Source organism: Hakea prostrata, chromosome 8 (assembly GCF_041222555.1).
Source record: "Hakea prostrata isolate BN-2017 chromosome 8, UWA_Hpros_2, whole genome shotgun sequence".
NCBI classification, from domain to species: domain Eukaryota; kingdom Viridiplantae; phylum Streptophyta; class Magnoliopsida; order Proteales; family Proteaceae; genus Hakea; species Hakea prostrata.
The window spans coordinates 12,956,592-12,975,194 of record NC_142607.1 but is presented as its reverse complement, the minus strand read 5'-3'; the positions used below and the strand labels follow the sequence as shown (position 1 = coordinate 12,975,194).

General features: G+C 38.5%; 1 protein-coding gene across 3 annotated transcripts; it reads left to right on the top strand.

Moving 5' to 3' along the window:
* Positions 1-740: 740 nt before the first annotated feature.
* On the top strand, positions 741-18,089 carry LOC149007017 (putative phospholipid-transporting ATPase 8). 3 transcript variants are annotated; one of them, XM_089164554.1, is made up of 13 exons: positions 741-1,059; positions 1,177-1,269; positions 1,693-2,095; positions 6,062-7,419; positions 7,517-7,627; positions 7,741-8,017; positions 8,489-8,577; positions 8,679-8,787; positions 8,929-9,135; positions 9,261-9,386; positions 9,546-9,644; positions 15,053-15,244; positions 15,621-18,089. In XM_089164554.1, exons 3-13 carry the CDS (start codon positions 1,706-1,708, stop codon positions 16,212-16,214), a joined length of 3,552 nt encoding a protein of 1,183 aa, XP_089020680.1. In that variant the 5' UTR covers positions 741-1,059; positions 1,177-1,269; positions 1,693-1,705; the 3' UTR covers positions 16,215-18,089. The 3 variants fall into 3 exon arrangements, with proteins under 3 accessions (XP_089020680.1, XP_089020678.1, XP_089020679.1); XM_089164552.1 differs by having other exon boundaries at positions 7,508-7,627; XM_089164553.1 differs by having other exon boundaries at positions 741-1,269; positions 7,508-7,627.
* Positions 18,090-18,603: the final 514 nt, after the last annotated feature.

Here is an 18,603-nt window from a genome sequence, read left to right as displayed (position 1 = left end):
GCCAATAGGATTTCAGAAACCGGAATATCATTTTTCAAGAACCAGGATTTTGGCATGTTAATCATCGATTTCTCACCCAATAAGCCGAATCGGTTGGGCCGAGAAACCCGGTCGAACCTGATTGAATACGACAGGACGGTTGTGAAGACGTGGAAGGATAACAGAGGGTCACGCATTAGAAAATGGAAACATCAAACGATAATTACGGAGCATCTTTATAATTAAACCGTCGAGCTTTCATTTTCGACGAATTGACTTAATTGACTTGAGATACTTCGCGTCGGTCGTTGCACGCTCTAAAAAGATTCCAATCTAACCGTCTTAATTAATCATTCTTTTGAACATGCACGTAGGGCTCAGTATTCCAATGATCGTAACGCTCGTATAGCAGATCGTATGTACCGCAGCTTCACTGTTTCATAATTGAGACTCCTTCACATTACTGGAGAAGACTAGAAGAGCGATAACGGGAGCCAAGGACACGTTTCCAGAGTAGAAAATTATTAGAATAAAAATGTATAAAATTATTTCCGTCCCAAGCAAACGGTACCGTAAGAAATGTAACCTTTTTTCGTTTTTGGGGAAATGGAAAATAACGAATGGTATTCGCAGTTGGATCGGAACCTATATGTGTCCATTTGGATTTACAAGACGGGGATGATTCTAATCTAACGGTGAGAATCGCGATACTATATATTGTTTTTTTTGGTGCCCCAGAATTGTAAATGCTGTCCCTGTTCGTACCCTGTATTCGCTTTCATCGTAAACACTGAATACGATAAACGAAAAAGAAGGTCGTGGAAAGCATAACCATGGCGCCTTGGCACTTGGGGCAGTTGAACGGAAATCAACTTCTGAACTTCATCTCGTCTTTTTTTTGGGGCCAAATTTACTTCATCTTGTCTGTAAAAGGGATAATGCGATGCGTCAGATTCGCAAACGCGGAAATCTTGTTCTGTTTCGATATTGTACAATGTACATATGGATGGATTTGCTATCCGAAATTCCGCGTTTGAGCTGATTTAGAAAGAAAACGAATTCCCTCAACTTCAGTCCGAAGTAAAGAATTCGCTTTAGAATCTCCATTTCTAGGGGTTTTCAACTCTCATATATACACACTTAGCTTTATTTGATTTTTTTGTTTGTTTGACACAATACATCGTAAATTCTCTGCAGCTCTATTGACACTCTTCGTGTTGGAAGAAACTCTTGCCAATTCATTGACTGAGCTTGGTAATATAGGTGGTCAGCTCGGTTCTAGTACTCACGGTAAAGAATTCCCCCTTGTGTATATGGAATTGCTGTTTCTCTTATCACAGATTTCTAGAAGCTGTTCAGGAATATAAATGCTTAAGGTTCTTTCAGTTGTTTTCCTTGTCTGCAACTTCTGTTAAAACCTGTCGCTTATTCTTCTTAAATTGTCGTTTCATTTTTATAGATCCGTTCATGAAAGTTGGTACTTTAGTTTACTTTTAGTTGTTCAGGGAATTGGCGTCGTTTGTTAATAAATGATGTTCATACGGGTGTTTCATGTAATGCACTTATTGTCCACCTTGGATCCTTTTGAATTCTTTTAACTTTGTACGGTTCATACTCTCAAATGGATGAGACATGGCAGTGAAAATTTGAGAGGAAATTGATGGTTTATAGGCATTAGCAGAACAAAGAATTGAGAACCTTTTTTCTTATCAGGGAGGAACATAAAATGCGGGGTGGCCGCAGGAGAGGGATAAGCTTTAGCAAGCTCTACTCGTTTTCATGCATCCGCCAGCCTAAGGATGATCAATCCTTGAGAGGGGAGAGAGGTTACTCGAGAGTGATCTACTGTAACGACCCTGAAAATCCTGAAGCATTACAGCTTAATTACAGGGGAAACTATGTCTCCACCACAAAGTATACGGCAGCAAATTTCATCCCCAAGTCTTTGTTCGAGCAGTTCAGAAGGGTTGCAAACCTGTATTTTCTTGTGGTTGCTCTTGTTTCTTTTAGTCCTTTGGCACCTTACCGGGCTGGTAGCATTGTTGTACCTCTAGTGATAGTAATCGGAGCTACAATGGCCAAGGAGGCTGTTGAAGACTGGAGGCGCAGGAAACAGGTAACATATGTAACTTTCCTTTGTTAGATTTAAATCTTTTCAGCTATATAATTTTGAGTAACTTAGACATTATGGGTGTGATTAGATTATACTTAGCAAATTTAGTTTTACCATATTTGAACTGCTTGAAGAAAAACAAATTAGGTTTTTGATGAATTTGGAATTTCTAATAGTGAGTATGAATCACAGTTTGGTATGTTATTCTAAATTATCTGATTTCTTCTCTTGAAATCTCTATAGTTTGCCTCCAGGTGGATGAATGGGATAAGGATATTAGTCTTCTAACAAACTCTGACAGCTGCATGGCAGCAGCTTGTTTACCATCCTTGTCCTTGAGATAGGGAGTAGGCTACTTCTATGCCAAGAAAATATCTCAACTTACCTAAGTCTATGGTCTCAAACCGTTTTCCCCTTAGATATCTCATCTACACTGCTCCCAGTAGTTGCAAGATCTTCTACACTGAGTCACTGATTATAAAAACTGTAACACATCCACCTGTCTTCTTGATAAACAAAGCATGATCTACAATATTTTTTTTATGCCAATGCACGCTATGGCTTTATAAAGTAATCCATACCATTCCCTGGGAGGCTGTTCCAACCCACAGAAAGTCTCTTCAACTTGCAACCTTTCCCATGGTTTCTTGGGACACAAATCCAGGTGGAATGCCCATATATGCCTTCTCTTTGCGTTCTTCATTGAAAAATGCATTTTTGATATCCAGTTGCTGAATATCCAATCTTGGGTTGACTACATAGGAGTAGATGACTTGAGCGGTATTCATTTTGGGTAATGGTGCAAGGTCCCTTATAGTTGAGCCCATGGAGTGAATCCTTTAGCAAACAACCTTTATTTATATCTTTGGTCTGCTCCATCTGCTTTTTGGTTGAATGTGAAAACCCACTTGCCAAATGTCATTCTTCCCTAGAGCCCTCATATCTTCATTCATTGCCGCTTTCCACCTTTAATTGGTTGGTGCTCCTTGGCTAGTGTTAAGAATGGAAATAAAGGATAGTGAAGAGACAAATGTAAAAAAGGAGAGAGAAAAAAGTCACATGAAAAGCGCTAGAAATGGGATGCTGAGTGCAAGTTCTATGGGGTTTATGAACAGCAATTGTAAGGGCAACCATGGAATTAGAAAGGGACCAAAGAACAAGCGACACCAATAAAGCAGCAAAGTGACCTATTACGTACCAATGGTGCCCAAGGTGAATCCTTGATAATTATGCTTTTCATTAGAAAAAACACATGGATCAGGCATGGGGAAAAGGGCCTCATCCAATATTAGGGGGACATTCACACGAGTTTAGGCCTGTGGAGCTGCAAGGCGCACCTAATGTGACGTTCCCAATGTAGTCTCTGCGAGTTGAGTGTCTCCTTCATGTTCCATCGTGTCCATTTATGTTACCGATGTTTGGGAATCCTTAAACATTGGTTTTGAGATATCCTTGGGTCTGGTTGGGGAACTTATTAAGAATGACCAATTCTTTTCTTTTTGGAGGAGGAAGCAGGATGCGAGCTAAACCCGAGATCAGGGATGTGGAAATTCATAGTGGAAACAGAAAAGAAGTGAAATATGGAAATGCCCTCAGGTTGTACTTTTGGAAGTATAGTAGGATAGAAGGATAACAGATAACTGGCTTTAATGGAATTTATTAATGCACACATTGAAAAACATGAAGAAGCAAAGTAGGTTCAAGTAGAAATGACAGAGATTTTAACATAGTTCACACACCAGTGCTCCATTCACAAGCAAAGCTGAAGATGAATGCACTATGTAATGTTAGAAAATTTACGATAGAGATCTCTCAAGAACACCCAAAGGTTGCAGCATGAACTCTCCCCAGAAAATCTTAGCTTGAAGGTCCCTAAGTCACACTTCTCTCTCTCGCTCACTCTACTCTCTCTTGGCTGAAGATGATTCACTATGTAATGTTAGAAATATTACAGTGGAGATCTCTCAAGAACTCCCAAAGGTTCCGATAAGAACTCTCCTTAGAAACCCTTACTAATCCCCAACCTCACTTTTCTATCTTCCTTGCACAGTGAGAGAATGAAGCAAAGAAATATTCATCCAAGTTGGATCAGTCCATCAGGGTGAGTTCTACCTATCGGTCCATGCCTCCTCTACCATCACAAACCTCACAGAAAGTTTTCCTTTTGGGTTACAACAAAAAATGCTGGAGCTGGGCACATTAGATGGGTACTAAAATTCAATTCACACATTGCAGTTTTTGACAGTCTTACTTAACTTAATTGCCTATTTTAAACAATCTACCCTAGCTCTGAACAGGTTTTCAAGTTTTAAAGCATTATAATTTTTGGTGGTAGAGATGAGGATGTTAAGATGGATGTTGGAAAAACAAGTGAGGATGAAGTATGGAATGAATGCATAAGAGCACAGTTCGGAGTTGGACTGATCAGTGAGAAATTCCAAGTGAGTCATTTAAGGTGATATGTTCATATTCAATGGAGGCCTAGCAATGTTCTTGTAAGGAGGACTAATGTGATTGTCATTGGAGGAGGAAAAGAGCTAGGGGTAGACCTAAAATGACCATAGGGGAAATGGTGGGAAATAACATGGATGGTCTAGGGCTTTAGCCAAGTATGACCTTGACTAGAACCAATTGGTGGTCGAGTTTGGATCCTCTCCTTGGAGGGGCTCTCCCAAGAGTACCCAATGAGTTACAGGATTTAGCCACATGTAATATTTTAATCCAAGGGTTAGGGTAAATCAAATGAGTGCGCTTGGATTAGAATATTATACATGGCTAAATCCTATGTCTCATTGTGCACTACTTGAGCGATTTCCTCCCAAGGAAAGGACCCAAACTGTTGGAGGTGGTCCATCTTGTAGACCCACTTTTCTGGGGTCCTTCTGATGTGTTTTGGGGTGGGGGGTGGTGCCTCTTTCCTCTACTGTCATTTGTCTGTCATTTTCCTACTTATCCCCATCTTTTTCCATTTCTCATCTCTTATCCTGGCTTCTTTGTCTTCATATTCATTGATGCTATTTGTCACTCTCATAAGAAGCTTATAAATGCATCACTTTCCACCTTTTCTTACTCTTCGATAGGCGATAGGTACACAAGCTCTCTTTTATTTGTCTCTGTGTGTGGCTGGTGCTCACTTTCATAGACTACCATCACTATAGTCTCTAAGGGGACCTAAATTCAGTGAGATCATTTGAATTGTTCATGTGAAGTAATTGTCAATGTGCCTTCTGGGCAGCACATAGCTGAAGAGTCTGGTCTTAAAGCCAAGTGACCAGAGAGCATCAAGGTGGCTGTCCCCAATAAGATGAAGGAAGTCAACCCAAGATTTTTTTTTTTTTTTTTTTGGGGGGGGGGAGGGGTGTGGGAGGTGTGGGTTCTGAGGGGGAACCTGGAATAAGCTTATCTTGTTTTCATGACAATTGTGGTTCATGCTTCATCTATTCTTAACATTTAATTAATCTTCTTGGTGTGATGATAACAGAGAGTTCAAATTTTGGAAGAACCAGTTACCGGCCAAGTCCTTTGATCAACAATTAGTACTCAATCCCATTGAACTCAACAAATCGTCTTGTTGTTAAGAATCCATTATGTTGCTTTTACGTTTACTGCTATCATTTCTTCATGTATTCCCCCCTCTCTTGGCACACATATTTTTCTCCCCTGTTTTAATAAGATAGTTATACTGCGTTTGTGTAAAATATCTGAAAGTGCCAAAGATTTAGAAAGGAGGAGAGCTTGTAACTGATTTATTTGGCCTTTTGTTGAAAGGTTTATATATCTTGAATTTCTCTACCTTAAAATTATGTTTTGTCCAATTGTTAATGCATATGTGGGAAAAGAGATGTCTTTAAAGCTGATGCGCATAAAACAGCAATGATTACTCTCAATTGTAGGTGTTGTTTTTATTACTGCATTTGACCTTATCTTTTTAATCTGTATTTCACTTTAAATAATGTATAATGGTTTCAGGATATAGAGGCCAATAATCGTAAAGTCAAAGTGTACGAAAAGGATCATTCCTTTCATGAAACTAGGTGGAAGAATCTCCGGGTTGGAGATCTTGTTAGGGTGGAAAAGGATGAATTCTTTCCTGCTGATCTGCTTCTGCTTTCTTCAAGTTATGATGATGGAATTTGTTATGTTGAGACCATGAACCTTGATGGTGAGACCAACTTAAAAGTCAAGCAGAGTTTGGAGGCAACAGCTGCTCTGCATGATGAGTACTTCCAGAGATTCAAAGCAGTTGTGAAATGTGAGGACCCAAATGAACACTTGTATTCCTTCATAGGAAGTTTGTACTATAATAGCAGACAGTATCCTCTTTCGCCTCAGCAGATTCTTCTGAGAGATTCCAAGCTTCGAAACACTGAATACATCTATGGAGTGGTTATTTTTACTGGTCATGACACAAAAGTAATGCAGAATGCTACAGATCCTCCTTCAAAAAGGAGTAGGGTTGAAAGGAAAATGGATAAGATAATCTATCTCCTTTTCAGTGTCCTGGTTTTGATTTCTTTCACTGGATCTGTTTCTTTTGGTGTTCAAACTAAGAATGATATTAGGGGAGGAAAGTATAAAAGGTGGTATCTTAAACCAGATTCTACAACTATATTTTTTGACCCAAGAAGAGCTTCTTATGCAGCATTTTTTCATTTCTTGACGGGCCTTATGTTGTATGGATATTTGATACCAATATCATTGTATGTCTCCATTGAAATTGTGAAGGTATTACAGACCATATTTATTAACCAAGACCAGGATATGTATTGTGAGGAAACAGATAGGCCGGCCCATGCTCGAACTTCAAATTTGAATGAGGAACTTGGTCAGGTAGACACTATACTATCTGACAAAACTGGTACTTTAACGTGCAACTCTATGGAGTTTGTTAAATGCTCCATATCTGGTATAGCTTATGGCCGTGGTATCACTGAAGTCGAGCTGGCTGTTACGAAAAGGAAAAAATATGGTCTTCCTGAATCTGTTGTCACTTCATCTAGTGTGGAGGAGAACAGTGGGAATTCTATGGATTCAAGAAAATCAATCAAGGGCTTCAACTTCATGGATGAACGGCTCATGAAAGGGAGGTGGATGAATGAACCTCATGCTGATGTCATACAGAAATTCTTTCATGTTTTAGCTATCTGCCATACTGCAATTCCTGATGTGAGTAAGGAGACGCATGAAATTTCTTATGAAGCTGAGTCACCAGATGAAGCTGCATTTGTTATAGCTGCAAAGGAGCTTGGCTTTGAATTCTATGAAAGGACACAGAATTGGATAAAATTGCATGAATTAGATCCTAAGACTAGAGGAAAGGTTGACAGGTTCGTTTCTTGATTGTTGTTACTTCCATTTCCCTCCCTAGTTTTATTTTAAAATTCTTTATGATTTTAACACTTTGACCTGGCTTAGTAATTCCAGACCGTTCGAGCTTCTTCATGTCTTAGAGTTTAGTAGTTCCCGCAAGCGAATGTCTGTGATAGTGAGGAATCAAGAGTCTCAGTTATTACTCCTTTGCAAGGGTGCTGACAGGTCTGATGTCTTACTTCTATATATTCTGTTCTGTTGAGTCCATAAGCTTGTAGTAAGGTGTTTTGATGCAAAGCTTCATCCATTTTTTTTTCTTTTTGTGCGCTTGTGTTCAGTGTAATGTTTGAAAGGCTTTCAAAGGACGGGCGGTTATTTGAAGTTGAGACCAAAGATCACATTAACAAGTATGCCGCGGCAGGTTTAAGAACCTTGGTAATTGCATATCGTGAACTTGCTAAAGAAGAGTACTCAATGTGGGAAGAGGAGTTCTTAAGGGCCAAAAATCATGTTTCTGCTGATAGAGATGCACTGGTAGAAGCTGCAGCAGATAAGATTGAGAGGGATTTGATACTTCTTGGTGCTACAGCTGTGGAAGACAAACTGCAAAAACAGGTGAATGTCCAAATCTCATTGTGAAATTCCTTTTGACTAGTAATAGAATACTGCTCACAAGAAGGGCTGCTATCTCTTGAATAATGCTTCATCCTATAACTGCAACTGATTAAGATAGGGGATGAAATAACTGCCTAAAATAACTTCCCCCCCCCCCCCGGTACCAAAAATAATGTTAGTTAATGATGTTTGGTTTTTGTTGAAGAATATGCTCTACAAAGAGCCCTTGCTAGAACCGTGGACAAGCTCAAATGCGCTTGTTAGAAATGTATGAATAGCTTCCACAGGCTCCATAAGTCTCTAATATGTTTAACATCTTCTACTCAGAATGCTTCCCCCCTCTCCCCCCACTTCTTTTTTCTTTTTAACACAATCTTTTAAACTGAAATTTTGCTAAAATCTTGTTTGGGAAGAGGTTTGTACATGTATAGAAGGTCAGCTTTTGAATTGATAAACACTTTGCATGTGCAGGTTCCAGAGTGCATTGAGAAGCTCTCCCAGGCTGGGGTTAAGATATGGGTCTTAACTGGAGATAAGTTGGAAACTGCAGTCAATATTGGGTCAGATTTTCTAAGCTCTCTCAATCCTCTCTTCATTAATATAGTGCTGTGAGCATGGGGTCTATCTATTCTGAAGTATAATAACCAAAGAGATGTTACAGGTATGCATGTAACTTGCTGAGGGAAGGGATGAGGCAAATTGTGATTACACTTGATACACCAGACATCATTGCCCTGGAGAAACAAGGAGACAAAGAAGCCATTGCAAAAGTATACAAATGTCATGAGTCTGAACTAAATGATCATAGTCACTTTTTTTCTTGGTGGGGGCCTTGGGGGGGTTGGGGGTTGGGGATGTGTGTTTGGTCTTAAGAGGGGCTTTGGTTAATACTTTGATTCTTATCTTATTAGGCTTCCTGTGAGAGTGTGACAAGACAAATAATTGACGGGCGTAAAGTTGTTTCTTCTAGTCAAGGTCGTGTTTCTTCTGCTTTGATAATTGACGGTAGGTGTCTGACTTTTGCTCTAACGGAGAATCTAGAGAGCTTGTTTATGGAGCTTGCAGCAGGTTGTGCTTCTGTTATTTGCTGTCGTTCCTCGCCAAAACAGAAGGCACTTGTAAGTGCTACTTCATCTTGTTGACTCAGACTCCTTAAAATTTAACTTGTTACAAATTATGATGAATTATACAGTTTCAGTTATTGATGTTAAATTAATCTGACAGAGATTTAGAAGACTTGCAGGTTACCAGATTGGTGAAAAAGTCAACAGGTAAAACAACATTAGCAATTGGTGATGGCGCAAATGATGTTGGTATGCTTCTAGAAGCGGATATAGGTGTTGGCATTAGCGGTGTGGAAGGAATGCAGGTAAACAAAGTTTCTTCCTTGAGTATGAGGAAAACCTTGTCTCATCAATTAATATATGTGTTTTCCATAGAACATTATGTGATGATGAAGACATAATCAACTTATTTTAAAAGACAAATGGTAGTTGATGTGTCCATTTGGATTGATTTTCATTTGCAGGCTGTAATGGCTAGTGATTTTGCAATAGCTCAGTTTCATTTTCTGGAGCGCCTGTTGTTGGTGCATGGCCATTGGTGTTACAGGCGAATAGCCATGATGGTAAAAGCTGTAACCTACAATTTTAATCATTCAGTTTCCAAGAGTTTGGGATTCTAGTATTTGTTCTGATTTTGAGGGGAAGCTTATTGAAACTTCCTATAGTTGAGTTTGATAAACATAGGAGAAGACAAGCTAGGAAATAGGAAATTTATGGAAAATTTAAAGTTCTAAAACTTTCTTTATTCCCCTTGGGTTCATGTGGATGCTAAAGTTATTCCAGAACTTAAACTAAGATTTTAGTCTACACCAGTTCATAACCCTAGTTCTAAATGGATACTATAAACCTTTGTCCAACATCCTAATAATTATTCAGAACTATATAGAGCATGGGGGTGTCTCAGTGCACAAGTTTGTTGCTAATGCAAGATCTGGGGAGGGGCAGGTGATTGCAGCCTCAACTGCCCCCCCCCCCTTCTTTCTTTGGGAGTGGGTTGCTGTGGGTTTGCTCAAGGCTTGTCCCTCTGTTATACAAAACATAAACAAGCTTGGGGAAAAGACGGAAAAGAAAAGAAATGTAATTGATGGAGAACTTAGGAATGACAGGTGTTAAACTAAATCAATGAAAGGAATAGTTTTAGATCCTTTACCTTAGTGATTTTCTGCAATGGATCTAGACAAGGGAGGTGCCTCTTTGTGTTCCCTTTCTCTTCTTTCAGCTTGTGAACTCTATAGGTTATTTCCATGCTTCCAAATCGGCGAACCACAATGATGGAGGTTCAGGATTAGCTTAGAGAATTCGTAGAGCATGGGAGAGTATACTTAATCATGTGTTTTTGGTTTGGTTTTCCATCCCTCTATTTATAATGTTTTCCCTCAACCCTAATTCCTTAATTAGGGTTTTCCTTAGACTCATCTTAGGGAGGGAATATTAGAGTCTTCTTTAGACTCAATTAAATAGAGGTGTAGTCATCTTAGACTACATAATCATCTTGCTACCACCTATGGCGCAAATTGTAGCGGGACCCACCCATTAATATTAACATCTCCCACTCGCCACAAGGTGGCGGAGTTATCCAAATGCTCTCATCAACTCTAATCCTTTCAATGTGGAAATGAAACATGCGACCTAAGAGATGTATCTAGGGTAGGAGTGCTATATCAAATCTCCATCTAACCAACATAGCACATCACTCGAAAATTATCTCATATAGCCTAAACAATTCAATTATACCCAGTTCCACTTTCTTGATCCCTCATAGTGAGCAATGTGAACTATCCTCATTGATGTACTCATGACTTTGTCCAATGACAAGTCGCTCGAGCAATGAGTCACATCACTGATGGGTATAGAATGAAAAGTTTTCCCATAGTCCTCATGTCATTTGGATTATCCCCAACTGCTTTCCCAATTTTGCCCTGCGAGACCGCATCATCCATGATCCTAAGGAACAAGCTAAAGTAGCATCATTGGGTGTCCTCTTCGTGGCATAGTCTAAAGTAAAGGGTACAAGTAGGATCAACAAAATGTGATCCTGATGGCACACACAGTGACAAAGCAGGGATCCGTTCAATCACTCTCATCATCGATCGACTTCAGCACATGCAACAAACATGCATGCTATGGCGTAACTCCCACTGATATGGGCATGTCACAAAAGAAAAAAATACACCATACGAATCTTGGTTCAGTCGCTACTTAAAGCTCCTAACATGATTCTTCTACAATCAGTCACACATTGACCAATTATAAAAGATTCACATTCGGCTACAATCCAGGCAACACATAAATGTGATGATTCTATGTACGACCATTGAGGTCTCATCTTAGTTCCAACTAAGGCGCCTGACATTGTTTTGAAAGCCTCCTAAAGCCTTACAAACCCTTAGGCTCATCTTGCTCGCTATCTACAAGCGCCAAGGTGAATTACCCATGTGAGTGGGTCAATTCCATGCCTGGTGACATCTTTATAAAATATACTAACTCATTTATCATAAACATGCATCAAATATGCACGTAAAAAATGATTTCATTATGTCCAAAAGAAGATGTCTTAAAAAGAAAAATATCATCCATGTCTAAGACCCAGACTCCTAACATGTGCCAAAAACACATCCCTTATAGGCTTAGTCAATGGGTCAGCCACCATGTTGGATGTGGAGATGTGCTTTAAGACAACTTCTCCCTTCGCAATCATATCTTGGATAAAATGGTAGCGAATCTCTATGTGTTTGGCTTTTCCATGGAACTTAGCATCTTTAGAAAAAGCCAAAGTTGCTGTACTATCAGTGTGTAGGAGCACCACATCATCTGAATGTGAGAATAGGCTGAGACTTCTTAAGAATCTTCTAAGCCAAACTGCTTCTTGAACAGCAACTGAGCATGCAACATACTCAGTCTCCATCGTGGACAAATCAATGCATGTTTGCTTCTTGCTGCTCCAAGTAATAGCTCCACCTCCAAGGACAAAAACATAACCTGAGGTAGACTTTCGCTCGTCCTGATCACTGCCCCAGTCAGCATCACTGTAACCTCTCAATCTCAAATCTGAATCACTATATGTAAGCATGAGATTTGTCGTCCCACGAAGGTAACGGAAAATCCTTTTTACTGCCTGCCAATGGGTAAGTCCTGGGTTAGTTTGGTAACGACTAACCATCCCAACAACATAGCAGATATTTGGGCGCGTGCATATCATCGCGTACATTAGACTACCAACCGCAGAAGCATAAGGTACTCTTGACATTTGATTTTTCCCCCTTCACTCTTAGGGCATTTAACTAGGCTCAGTCTGCACGTTTTGTCCATTGGTGTGTCAATGGGCTTAGAATTTTGCATATGAAATCGTTCAAGGACTTTCTCTAAATAAGTTTATTGAGACAAACCAAGAAAGTTCTTTGAGCGATTCCTCACTATCTTGATGCCTAACACAAAGTTGGGGTCGCCCATGTCCTTCATTTCAAATGTGAAGGACAGCCACTCTTTAGTGGCGACAATCATGTCAATGTCATTTCCTGCTAAAAGGATATTATCGACTTATAAAGAGAGAACAAAGAATCCTTTCTTGGATCGTTTTATATACACACAATGATCTTCTTCAATCACATCAAAGCCATTAGAAGTTACAGCATGATGAAATCTAAAATACCATTGTCTGGACGCTTGTTTGAGGCCATATATGGAACGTTTAAGGCGGCAAACTTTGCACTTATGTCCTTTGGACTCAAAACCCACTGGTTGATCCATATAGATCTCTTCGTCCAGTTCTCCGTTGAGAAATGTCGTTTTAACGTCCATTTGAAAGAGTTCAAGATCTAGTCTTGCCACAATAGACAAAATAAGACAAATGGATGCTATCCTCACCACAGGGGAGAATGTTTCATCATAGTCCACACCCTCTCTTTGGGTGTAGCCCTTCGCCACAAGTCGTGCCTTATATTTGTTAATTGATCCATCGGCCTTACGCTTAACCTTAAGAACCCATTTGTTCCTAATAGTTTTGCAATTAAGTGGAGGATTAACTAACTCCCGGAATTGGTTCTTTTCCATAGAACTCAACTCATCTTCTATAGCAGCCAACCATTTGTCCTTAGCATGTGATGATAGCGCTTCCTTTAGGGATGTAGGCTCCTCTTCATCAGCTAAGGCACACAAAAGGGTGTCCCCTTCAATCTTGAATCGACGTTGGGGAATATGTCCTCTTGTGCTTCTACGTGCATTGAGATCACAATCGTTTATGGGTGTTGTGTCCCCACTAGGTACACTCCCACTAGGTTCACAGTCTGTATTCGTGCTCCCACTTGGTGCACTATGACCAATATCTTCTCTGGCGACTAAAGGATGTGTTCTTTCCCCAAGAGGATTTAGTATGTTGTGATCCTCCTCTATCTCATAGAGGTCAAGATCTCTATGCGCATCAGATAAACTAGGGTAATCTGCTTCTAGAAACTCGACATCTCGTGACTCAATCTCAGTCATACCTCCACTGGGGTGTTCACCGTACATAACGTATCCCTTAGAGCTATTAGGATACCTCACAAAGATGCATTTCTTAGCTCTAGGCTACTAACTTCCCGTACTTATGGGAAGAGGTGTGAACATACCCAGCACAACCCCATGATCGTAAATGTCCTAGAGCAGGCTTTGTACCTTTCCATAGCTCATAGGGTGTAGATGGTATTGACTGAGATGATATTCTATTCAGGATATAGGCTGCAGTCTGAAGTGCATCTCCCCAAAAACTAAATGGGAGGTTTGCTTGCGCCATCATGGACCTAACACTGCTTAGGCATTTAGGGAGTCTCAAAAGTTATTTTAGAAGTAAAAGTAATCCTTGCTTCAGCCTTTCAATTGAAATATTTAAACTGGGATTTAACACAACTTGATGGTTGAGGTATAGCACTATGCGTAGGATCAGGATGACTGTGACAATTTGTTTTGCCTTGTAGCACCTGCCAGAGGATGCATCGCACTCTGTTCTTGACTCGATCGTCCCCACTCCACATTATGATGTTGTTTAGTAAATTTCTCTTATCCATGTATTCTTCTTATTATTATTTTTTAAGTATTTACCATTCCAATATACTTAGGCAATATGAGCTAAGATTCAGTTGTTGTAGAGAGGCCTCTTTCACAAATGGACCATCCAAACACCCAAATTGAATATGTAATTTTTACAGTAATGAAAGAAGTGCACCATATACTTCATTACAAATCTAAATTAGAAAGAAAGTAAAGACCTACATAAAAACTTCATTAACTTCAGGGTTCTGTGTCTAAGGAAGTCTAATTACAAAGCTAAATTAGAGTAGAGTAATCTAAGAGCCTAAATACTTTCATTAGGAATCTACACGGCTTGAACAATTTAATATGAAAAGAGTTTAGTTCAAAGAATTAGCAGATAAAACTTTGTTGAAATTTACAGAATATCTTAATAGTATGATTGAAGATCAGAACTTCTGCTTGAAGGTAAAAAGCAATAAGAACATTTGGTGACAATGATGGTACAAATATTAATTATTAAATGTAATTTCAGAAAAGAAACACAAAAGGTGCTGATTTTGAACTCAAGCAACAATAGCATTGGAAGAAGATCAAAATTTTAAATGTTACATCATGTTACATAGTTCTTCCTAATTCAATGACTTCATCGACTTCTTTTTTGATGTTTTTCTTCTCTATGTTATTTTCACGAAAAGCTCATTAGTCTTATAGTGGGCAATTTCATATCTAGCCAACTGCTAGAAAGTTGAAACCGACAATAAAATTCATTCACCGAAAACTGTACACAAGGATGAGAACAGCCCCTGTTTTATTAGTAAACTGGAGGAAACAATTACTGTGATTTTATTCTTTTTAGTCTTGCATGTTTTTTAGTTCAATAGCAGTTTATCAGTGAAAAGTCAGGATTGTTGTCATAAATTAATCTTAATGGGAGGTTAACATGTTGATTTTTCACTTGTGCCTGCAGATATGCTACTTTTTCTACAAAGACATAACATTTGGTTTAACTCTATTTTGGTTTGAAGCTTGTGCCTCGTTCTCTGGCCAGCCTGCCTACAATGATTGGTACATGTCCACGTACAATGTTTTTTTCACTGCGCTTCCTGCAATTGCACTTGGTGTCTTTGATCAGGATGTTTCAGCACGCCTCTGTCTCAAGGTACGCAATTCATGTACTTAACCTGTAATACATGGATCCATATAAAGCAAATACTAAATGCTAAAAAGGTTCCTAGGAGAGAGAGATATTCATTGCAAATGGAGAAATCCCACATGCAAAGGTTAATTTAGTGGGTTGTTGGAAGACAAAAGTATGAAATCATTATAAATGGGAGCAGGGCTAATGTTTCAAACACTGTTGTGAACATTGGGGAATGGCTCAGCCAGTTCATTTTTACGTTTGCATTCTGTTATGGAAAGTAAATGGAAGTCCATTAGGCACCATTTTGTCATCCTCCTACTTAGTTAAGGGAACGCTTTTCTTTTACTTTCTATTTTTTATTATCTATTAACTCACTTCTTGATCGGTTATACAGTATCCTCTGTTACATCAAGAAGGTGTACAGAACATGCTCTTCAGCTGGGCTCGTATACTTGGTTGGATGCTTAATGCACTTGCCAGTTCTGTTATCATCTTCTTATTCACCACCAGCTCAGTCATTCACCAGGCCTTCCGGAAAGATGGAAAAGTGGCCGGATATGAAGTGCTTGGGGTCTTAATGTACACTTGTACTGTGTGGACTGTAAACTGCCAGATGGCTCTTGCCATCAACTACTTCACATGGATCCAGCACTTCTTCATCTGGGGTACCATTATCTCATGGTATATCTTCTTGATTATTTATGGTTTTCTTCCGCCAACGGCATCTACATCAGCATTCCATGTTCTCTTGGAAACTTGTGCGCCGGCTCCTTTCTACTGGTTGGCTACCTTCTGTGTTGTCGTATCTGCATTGGTGCCTTACTTTTCCTACAAGTCTTTCCAATTCCATTTCTTTCCTATGTACCACAACAAAATACAGGGACTACAATTAGATGGCATAGAGGCTCAAAGCTCTGTTGGGCTTTTTTCTGGGGTTAAAGACAAAATTAGGTATTTGAAGGGGAGATGGAAGCATAGGAACTCATGAAATGTTAGTCTCGTCTGCATGACTTATGTGAGGTGCAAAGAGAATGAAGCTTTGATATATTATTGAACTATATATATATATGTCTATATTTCTCTTCAAACCATTGTGATGCAGAGAGGTCGGCTCCATATCTTAGTGGTTGCTTGGATTTTAGACTTCCTTAGCTATGTCAGGACTGCTCACTGAGTCCACTGCACACTGTTCTTGAGATGGAGGAAATTCCTAAATGCTGTTTTTGGCATCACCAAATGCACTGGTTCAGTTTATCATCAGGTTAGGAATATTACCAACCGACTTCAGAATATATCATGGAACAGTGAGCAAGGTCCCTTTCCTACAGGAAAGGTGTGTTAAGGAATATGGCAAAATTGTCGGGAGGTTCATTTAAAGGTCAATGTTTATCCTGTGCCTCAGGGAAGGTGGTAATTTTCAGAGTTCATACATTTGTGGCTAATACAATAAAACACGAACAGGATGTACAGCCTAGGTGCCAGTGGACAACCATGCCACGCTACGTACTGCAGATCTTAAGAGGCTAACTAACTAATGCAGCCACACTTGTTTTGCGATCAGATTCTTGAATTGGACTTGATGTTCTGAGGTAAGCTGACAAGTTGCTAATGCTTTGTTACTTCCTGAAGTGTGAGTGAGTTTTTGTAAGTTTCTTGTTATTGTATGTAGGTTTAATGTTAAAGAGTAGGGAAAGTGACTTCTGTTGTTATTATGGAAGGAAATTATATTTTTCTATGATCTAGATTATGAGAAATAGAGAGGAGAATTTTCATTAAATAGAATAAAGAAAAATGTTGTCAATGTGACTTGAAGTTCTAGTAAAGATATCATATTTGTCATCAAGTAGAGAAATAATATTGGTTGACCTTTTTCCTACTTCATATTTAGTGATGGCTTTTTGCCCAGGTTGGTGGTTCCCACATTAGCAGCCATAACCATTGCAAGATTGGCAATGTTAAACATGCTTTAAATATAAAAAAGGGGAAGTTGACAGGTTAACTGAACCTTATCATTGGCAAGACGGCTGGAGATTAGTTTTTTTTATTCAATTTGTGCTCACTTCATTCGTATATTGAAGAGATTCTTCATAGCAACATGTGATTAATTACAACAACTTGATAACCATATTGCTCCACTGTGAGTTGTAAAGATGAATCAAGAATTCTGATTTGCTCAAATCCAAATTAGCTGAGCCTGAATTCGTTTTTTGTAGATTTAGTTGAACTGATTCTGCTATAATTAGTTTATCCTAATCTCTAGAAAAATTGGTATGGTTTATCTTCTATTGTGATTTATCATGTTTTATGTTTATGATGTAATCTAGCATCCGAAATTTTATCAATATCTTTTTATTGCAACATTCTTTTCCCTTTCTTCTCATTTGATCCAACTTGATTCTTATTAATTAATGTGTTTTCTTGTACCATATAGAACAAGAACCAACTTTATGGACAAGGTTTGAAAATGAATACTAGGAATGATGTGTCAAATTTTGAATTAATCAGTTCATGAATGTCAATGACATCACCACGTCGATAGAGATGTCAATATGGTTGCCGATTAGATGTCGAAGTTATCTCTTTTTTTTAAGGAAACTTGGGTATCCTTTAGGATTCTCTTCTAAAATTAAAAGGAATCCTTCAAGCTGGTTCCTCATACTCTTCCCTTGTATGTATTAAAAAAAAAGAAGGAAAAAATAATATCAAAGCCCAAATTTCCTTCGCATGCAAGTCATTGAAATGTGTAATCTTTCACCTAGAGTATCATAAAAAATCATCAATTGCTTCGTCTATATCTTCCAACAGTGATCAAATGTAACTTATTTGATGTTGCTTATACAAAAATCTTCACACCATTTGTTTCGTTTTGCCTTTTTCATGGTCAAGTCTTGATTTTTTTTTTTTTCCACTGTTTAAAAGCTTCTTTCAACTTATGAAAATAATAATAATAATTTAATTAACTCTTAAATGGTTTGGAATTCCATTGCATTGTTAATAAAGCATTTTAAAGTAAAATAAGAAAAAAAATGAGTCAAACATATTTAGAGGGAGAAGGGGTGGGGGAGGGGGTTTGGCCCAATATTTTCATTTTTCATGTTAATTTTATTGAATTTATTTAAAAATGACAAAAAAAAATAGTAGTGGAATATTTTAGAAAAATAATAATAAAAATAAATATTAAACATGGGAAACTGTGCAAGTAACATGATCCATTGTAATTTAAAATATTTTGAGAATACATTTGATTAATAATAATACGAATTTAGTAAGGTAATGAGGAATGCTTAGTTTGGGCCTCCTCCCTAAAAAAATAAATTAATATAGGAAGTAACAAATGATTAAGTGATGATATTTCCTAAGTGCAAGCTGTGTCAGGA

Coding starts and splice junctions, on each gene's coding strand:
- LOC149007017 (XM_089164552.1), top strand. CDS start 1,706: ATGCGGGGTGGCCGCAGGAGAGGGATAAGCTTTAGCAAGCTCTACTCG. Junction 2,096..6,061: donor ACTGGAGGCGCAGGAAACAG/GTAACATATGTA, acceptor TAATGGTTTCAG/GATATAGAGGCCAATAATCG. Junction 8,578..8,678: donor GAAACTGCAGTCAATATTGG/GTCAGATTTTCT, acceptor GAGATGTTACAG/GTATGCATGTAACTTGCTGA.